This window comes from Grammomys surdaster, unplaced genomic scaffold (genome assembly GCF_004785775.1).
Source record: "Grammomys surdaster isolate TR1022 unplaced genomic scaffold, NIH_TR_1.0 121891, whole genome shotgun sequence".
Taxonomy (NCBI): domain Eukaryota; kingdom Metazoa; phylum Chordata; class Mammalia; order Rodentia; family Muridae; genus Grammomys; species Grammomys surdaster.
This window is the reverse complement of record NW_021617565.1, coordinates 1760-8630: the sequence shown is the minus strand read 5'-3', so window position 1 is coordinate 8630 and position 6871 is coordinate 1760. Positions and strand designations below refer to the sequence as shown.

Below are 6871 nucleotides of genomic sequence, written 5' to 3'. Positions count from 1 at the left end.
TTTTTGTCACCTTTGTTAAAGATCAGAGAGCTGTAGTTACATGGACTTTAGGGCCCCAGTTCTAGTCCACTGAGCTATGTACCTGTGCCAACACTGTGGTATTGTTACAGATATGGCTCTGTAGTGCAAGCTACAGACAGGCATGGAGATTCTGCTGCTAGTATTCTGTGCAATGCTGCTTTGTCTAGTCTTGTCTTTTTGTGCTGCCATATACATTTTGAGATTGTTTTTTCTTATGTCTATGAAGACTGGTGAGTGCAAGATGAAAATCCTTAATCTCTTTATTATCATAGACGGCCATGTCTCCATCATTGCACATGTGTTGAGGTCAGAGGACAACTTTGTGGAGTTGGTTCTCTCCTTCCACCTTTGCATGGGTTCCAGAAAGTGAACTCATGTCATTAAACCCGTGTGGCTGCTGCACCACTCACTGAGCCATCTCACAGGTCCCTTTGCTGTTTTAATTAGAAAATACTTTAAGAACTCAACAAAAATTCACCCATGGCTTGAGGAAAAATTGACATGATCATCTTAAAAAGTTAATTTAGAGTTTTTGGCCAAAGTTACAACTCCAAGAAATCTTTTAGAATTCCCTGAATTTAAATCAAATAACCCAAATGCTAATAATTCATATTTAAAATTCCAAACTAAATTACAATGCAAGGCATATTCTCCATTTTTTGCTTGTGTGGGCTTTTGGGGTTTTGTTTGTTTTGTTTTGGTTTTGGGTTTTTTGTTTGTTTTGTTTGTTTTGAGATGGGGTCCCATGTTTCCCATTCCAGCCCTTGAACTTCTGACCTCCCAGTCAACATAGTCCACCTTGCCATGCTATTTCACAATGGAAAATTTACTCCATCCACTTGAGATCTGTCAGAAATTCCAATGGCTTTGCTTAGGTTAATAGGTAAAGATATTCGAACACTTTTTTACACAAAGAAAGGGTTTATCATCATTCATTTTATTAACTTTATTGAGATAGATTATATGTATACAACATAGTTCACTTTGAACCATTGAACTCAATGTGTTACAGGTCCACCACTAGAGTAATTTTAGAAAAATTTATCAACTCCCAAAGATACCCTGTACTAATCAGCAGTAATTTTGATTTCTAACAATTAGTTACAGCCTTGGGCTATTCATCTACATTGTCCACAGATCTGCATATTCTGGAATTTTAGATCCACATCCACACGACGTGTGGCCTTCTCTGCATGCCTCCTCTCACTCAGAACAATGCTCTAACGCAGCACCATGTTACAATGTGTGCCAGCTACGTCACACAGCTGAAATGTATGTACATGCCACTTTTGTTGATCTGCTAAGGCACATCTGGGTTGTCAGCTGGAGTTACGAATTACTCTACTAGCAACATTTTGTATAAGTTTTTGTTACACCAGGCAAACAATCAAAAGAGAAGAATGCTTGTAGTAGTAAGTATATATTTGCTGAGTTTTTCTGATAGAAGTACAGTCCGAGGTATAGAAAGCACATTCCTGCAATCTGGCCATTAGAGTTATGAGGTAGAAAGATCCAGAGAGGAGCTTTTGCTAACCAGTTAGCAGCAGCAGCACCGCCAGCAGCAGCAGCAATCATGGTTTGTACTTCAGAGCAATCTGTTTAGATTTTAGGAATGAATCACACTGAAATTAGATGCCAATATACGTGGCAAATGCAGAAGGCTGAATCACAGTTTGCTGCTATGGGGCCCTGCCAAGCTTTGCCACTCTTTCAGAGGAGGGCTTCCCTGGGCAACCAGCCTTCTCAGGTAGTCACTGGGCTCCAGTTGGGGGATATCAGGGTTCTGTCTGTAATATTTCTGCAGTTTCTCTAGAACTGTGGGTAACCCAACGGAGGAAGCATAGTACATGGGCCCACCCATGTGCCTTGGCCACCCGTACCCATGCAAATAGATGACATCAATGTGCTCTGGACTAGCAGCCATCCCTTCCTCCAAGATGCGGAATGCCTCATTGATAAGGGAATACAGGCAACGCTCCAGGATCTCCTCCTTGCTGATGGAGCGCTCCTTGATGTGATAGGTTTCTCTATATTGTGACAGGAGCTTAGAAAGCCAGGGATCAGGTTTGTGGATACGACCCAGTGGCTTGTCATACTGATACCAGCCCTTTCCTGTCTTCTGACCATATCTCCCAGCTTCACAGAGCATATCAGCAATTGGGGAATACCTGGTGTTGCCCCGCTTTCGGGCGGGGGTTCCTGGTGGCAGTGATGGTCCAGTAAGGCCTTGCCCCTTGCGAACTTTCCAACCCACATCTAGCCCTGCGAGGTCAGACACTCTGAAGGGTCCCATTCTAAAGCCAAACTCTTCTAAGACCCCATCTACATCCTCTGGCTTACTACCTTCCTCTAACAAGAAATACCCCTGGTTGTAATAGGGAGCCAACATTCGATTCCCAACAAATCCATAGCAGTTGCCAACAACGACTCCAATCTTTCCGATCTTTTTGGATAAGCTCATAACTGTGGCGATGGTAGTAGGGGAAGAGTATCGGCTAGGGATGACCTCTAGTAATGTCATGATGTGGGCTGGGGAGAAGAAGTGGGTGCCAATCACCAGCTGCGGACGATCTGTGGAAGAAGCAATCTCATCCACGTCCAGCGCTGAAGTATTGGTGCACAGAAAGGCTCCTGGCTTACACAGGGCTGACAGTTCAGCGAAAACCTTCTTCTTCAGGTCCATATCTTCGAACACTGCTTCAACCACTAAATCCACACCCGAAAGCTCCTTTGTGGAGGAGGAGAACCTGAGGTTTGGTTTTGCTGAGGCTTGGCCACTCTTAGATGCTTCCTTTTCCAAAATGGAAGTAATTATCTTCTTTGCAGCATCTAGCTGCTTTGGGTCTGACTCTACAGCTACCACAGGGATCCCCACCCTTGCAAAAGAAATGGTGATGCCTCGTCCCATCGTTCCCAAACCTGTGGATTCAGAGAAAAGAACAGAAAATGTGATTTGCTCGTACTGGGAGGCAAACAGTTGGTCACTGGTAGAAGGCAGCTGTGGCAAAGTGACATTTTAAAAGATTGACCCCAGGGCTAGAGCTGTGGGTCACTGTCACTGTGTGATGATCATGCATGGGACCCTAGCTTCCACGCCTAGTACCAACAACTCATAAGAACATTGGGACTGGTCAGTGAACACAAATGGATTGAATAGTTCATGAACTGTTAAGTGCTCCGGGGGAAATAAAAATCATTAGGATTATGAATCCTACACACATCCACACAAGCTAGTAGAACTAATAGCCAAATCCAGTCAAGTTCCAGGATGTAAAATCTGTACATAAAAGCAACTGTGTTCCCTTTATTTGTGATTCCTAATGCTTTTCCGATATACTTGTAGACTGGTGCCTAGCCCAGTTGTCATCAGAGAGGCTTCACCCAGCAACCAATAAAAACAGATGCAGAGACCCACAGCAAACGTTAGACAGAGCTCAGGGAGTCCTATGGAAGCGGGGGAGGAAGGATTGTAGGAGCCAGAGAGGTAAAGAACACCACAAGAGAACCCACACAACTAACCTGGGCTCACAGGAACTCACAGATATTGAACCATCAATCAAGGAGCCTGAAGGGACTGGTCTAGGCCCTCTGCATGTATGTTACTGTTATGTAGCTTGGTCTTCTTGTGGGAGTCCTAACAGTGGGAATAGTGCTGTCTCTTTTGCCTGATTTTGGGACCCTTTTCCTCCTACTGGGTTGCCTCATCCAATCTTAATCCAGGGAAGGTGCCCAGTCTTTACTGCAACTTGATATCCCATGTTTGGCCATATCCTGGGGGCCTGCCCCTTCCCAAGGGAAACAGGAGGAATAGATGAGGGGAGATGTGTGGAGGAGGGAATTGGAGGAGAGGAAAGAGAGGAAACTGTGGTTCAGATTAAATAATAATAATAATAGCAATGGTAATTTAAAAATATTTATTCCTCTGTGTGCATTATGCCACAGACATCAGCAGGAGTTGGGTGTCCTCCTGTATCCTTTCTGTCTATTCCCTTTGAAGCAGGGACCTCTCTCTTAGGAGGCTGGGGGCTTGTGTCTTTTCAACTAGTCTGGAAACCAGCCAACCCAGTGGTACTCTTGTCTTTGTCCCCCCAGCCCCATTGAGGCAGGTATTTCAGGTGTTTGGGGGTCTGTTCAACTTGTTACATGGATGCTGGCATCAGAACTCTGATGTTCATTGCTTCAAAGCAGTTACTCTTAACTGCTGAGCCATCTCTCCAGCCCCCTATATAGTCTCACATGTTAGCAATGAATTATATGAAAATAAGAAAGCAATTCTACGTACAATAACATTAAAAAATTATACTTACGGAATACATTTAGCAAAGGAGGGCTTATGTACTAAAACCAATGAAATACCATTGAAAAAAAAATTAAAGAGCCAGGATATTTACTGTTCAGTGTTAAAGTGCTCGCATGCACAAGGCTCAGTCTGATACCTAACATTGAAAACAAGAAAAGAAGAGAAAAGAAAAGAGAGGGAGGGAAAGAAATACAAAGAGTCAAAAGACCTAAATATTGGCTGAAAGACGCCCAATGTTCATGGGCCCGAAAAAAAATTCTTATTATTAAGATGAAATATCAAATTAGTCTGTAGAGCCAATGCAAGCACTATACCACCCCAACTTTTTGTATAAATTAACACCAGATTCTAAAATTCATACAGAAGCCGGGCGGTGGTGGTGCATGCCTTTAATCTCAGCACTTGGGAGGCAGAGGCAGGCGGATTTCTGAGTTCGAGGCCAGCCTGGTCTACAGAGTAAGTTCCAGGACAGCCAGGACTGCACAAAGAAACCCTATCTTGAAAAACCAAAAAAAAATTAAAAAATAAAAAATAAAAAAAATAAAATAAAATTCATACAGAAATGCAAGAAACCTAGAAGAGTCAAAACAGTATTTTTAAAAATTGGAGATGGGGCTGGAGACATGCCTCAGCAGTTAAAAGCACTGGCTGCTCTTCCAGAGGACCTGAGTTCAATTCCAAGCCACCACATGGTGGCTCACAGTTATCTGTAATGGGATCTGATGCCCTCTTCTGGTGTGTCTGAAGACAGCGACACTGTACTCACATATATAAAATAAATCTCAAAAAAAAAAAATTGGGGAAATCATTCTTCCCAGTTTCAAATTAGGACAAAAGTGCAGTGTTCAAGACAGTGAATGTATGGTATATGCTGAGAGTCGGAGACAAACTCCACTCGTATGGCCTATGTGTGACAGGACTGCCACAGTCGGAAGGTCCCTAGAGCTGACCGGCAGGATAGAGAGGGTTCATGGACTTTGGCAAGAATTAACATGCGTTACCATGAGTGCCATGCTCAACAAAATAATAGCTTCCCCAAGCAAGTGACATTTGAAATGCACTGTGCTTTTGATACACAACAGTGTAGTTGCACATGTGAACCAGCAACAGCTCTGACCGCACACACAAGACAACATGGAGCCAGGCAAAATCCCAGCATAAAGGGGAGGCGAGCAGGAAGTCCACCTCAAGCTGAGGAGCTATTGGCTCCTCAGCTATGGCTGTTGGCACGAGAAGAGTCAGTTTTCTTTAAGTATGAGTTTATCCTCCCTAGAGGCTTCCCATGTTCCAGTAGATGGCCTTACACCCATGCACGTGTTAGCAGCCCTAAGTGGCTTCTGTGATGTTATGAAAACGAGAGAGAACACACGAAATTGGAAGAAAATAGTGGTGAGGGAGGCTAAGGAAGGAACTGAAGGAAAGAGGAAGGGGGCAGCTTGATCCAGACACAAAACATACATGTATGAACTTCTCAATCGATTAAAAGAAACGCAGCACAGGTTTGAAGAATGTACTTACCAAGAACACCAACTGAGGAGACGGGTTGAGCAGATGCTGTTTTCCAAGACGCTCCTGAGGGAGTTGACCACTTATTTGCAGACCTTTCAGCAAAAAAAGCATACTGCAGGGCTTTAGCCTGCCCTGACGCCCGAAGGTACATAAAGAGCTTTTCTTCCTCCTTGATGCCCACTTCATAGGGATGCTTCACGGAGGCCTGGACTGAACGGACACAAGTCTCTGGAGCCAGGCGGCCAGGGTACTGCTTTCGTACCTTGGCGATGGCTTCTTTGAAAACACTGTCCATGTTGGGCAAGCTTGGAACTGGCTTGTTTAGGATCCTGCGGGGTTCTATGGGTTTATCTGAAAGGAATTGCAAAAGGTCGGAGTACCATAAGCATAACAGGAAGGGAACCGGACTGCACAGGAACATAACAACGGTGCCTAGTTCCCATGACCCAATCAGACGACACGCATTACCATTCAGTGCGGGGTTCCCACAACCCAGTCAGACGCCATGCATTACAATATCTAATGAAACACGTATTCCAAAGTCTGAAATCTTAGCAGCTTCAGACTGTAAAGTAAAATTTAGAAGATCTAAAATAGAATGCTACTAATTCCAACATGAAAGGTGGATGCTCTTTTTATTCTGAGGTCAAGACAACTTTATAATATATTAAATATTAATCTGTACAAAGAGTAATTAGTTCCCACTAGTTAATTTCATATACTCAAAATTATTCACATTCTTTCCCTAATAATGACAAAACCTTTAAAATGCCATAACAGATTGGAATGTTATATGGGGCAATGATGGGCAATGAAAAAGAATTGTAAGTTCATTGATAAGGTCTTCCAGTATAGTGAATTGATTTTTAATGGAGGAGGAAAGATAGCCCACGGGGCAAAAAGAGTCTTTTTATTCTTCTCCCCAAAAGGTAATGGAAGAGCTGGATACACAGGTGGAAGAACTGATAGACAAGTGGGAGAACTGGATACACATGTGGGAGAACTGATACACAGGTGGGAGAACTGATACACAGGTGGGAG

General features: G+C 43.5%; 1 protein-coding gene across 1 annotated transcript; it reads right to left on the bottom strand.

Annotated features, from left to right (window-relative positions):
• Window positions 1-937: 937 nt before the first annotated feature.
• Ehhadh (enoyl-CoA hydratase and 3-hydroxyacyl CoA dehydrogenase) lies at window positions 938-6251 on the bottom strand. Its single transcript, XM_028784377.1, has 2 exons — window positions 5840-6251; window positions 938-2940 (listed from the first exon to the last, which is right to left on the bottom strand). The coding sequence occupies exons 1-2, from the start codon at window positions 6249-6251 to the stop codon at window positions 1688-1690; spliced, it is 1665 nt and encodes a 554-aa protein (XP_028640210.1). The 3' UTR covers window positions 938-1687.
• Between the last annotated feature and the right edge of the window lie 620 nt (window positions 6252-6871).

Bases quoted from the DNA above. Each gene is read 5' to 3' on its own strand.
- Ehhadh (XM_028784377.1), bottom strand. From the start codon at position 6,251: ATGTTCCTGTGCAGTCCGGTTCCCTTCCTGTTATGCTTATGGTACTCC. The intron at 2,941-5,839 runs GTAAGTACATTC...CTGAATCCACAG, and splicing joins CTCCTCAGTTGGTGTTCTTG to GTTTGGGAACGATGGGACGA.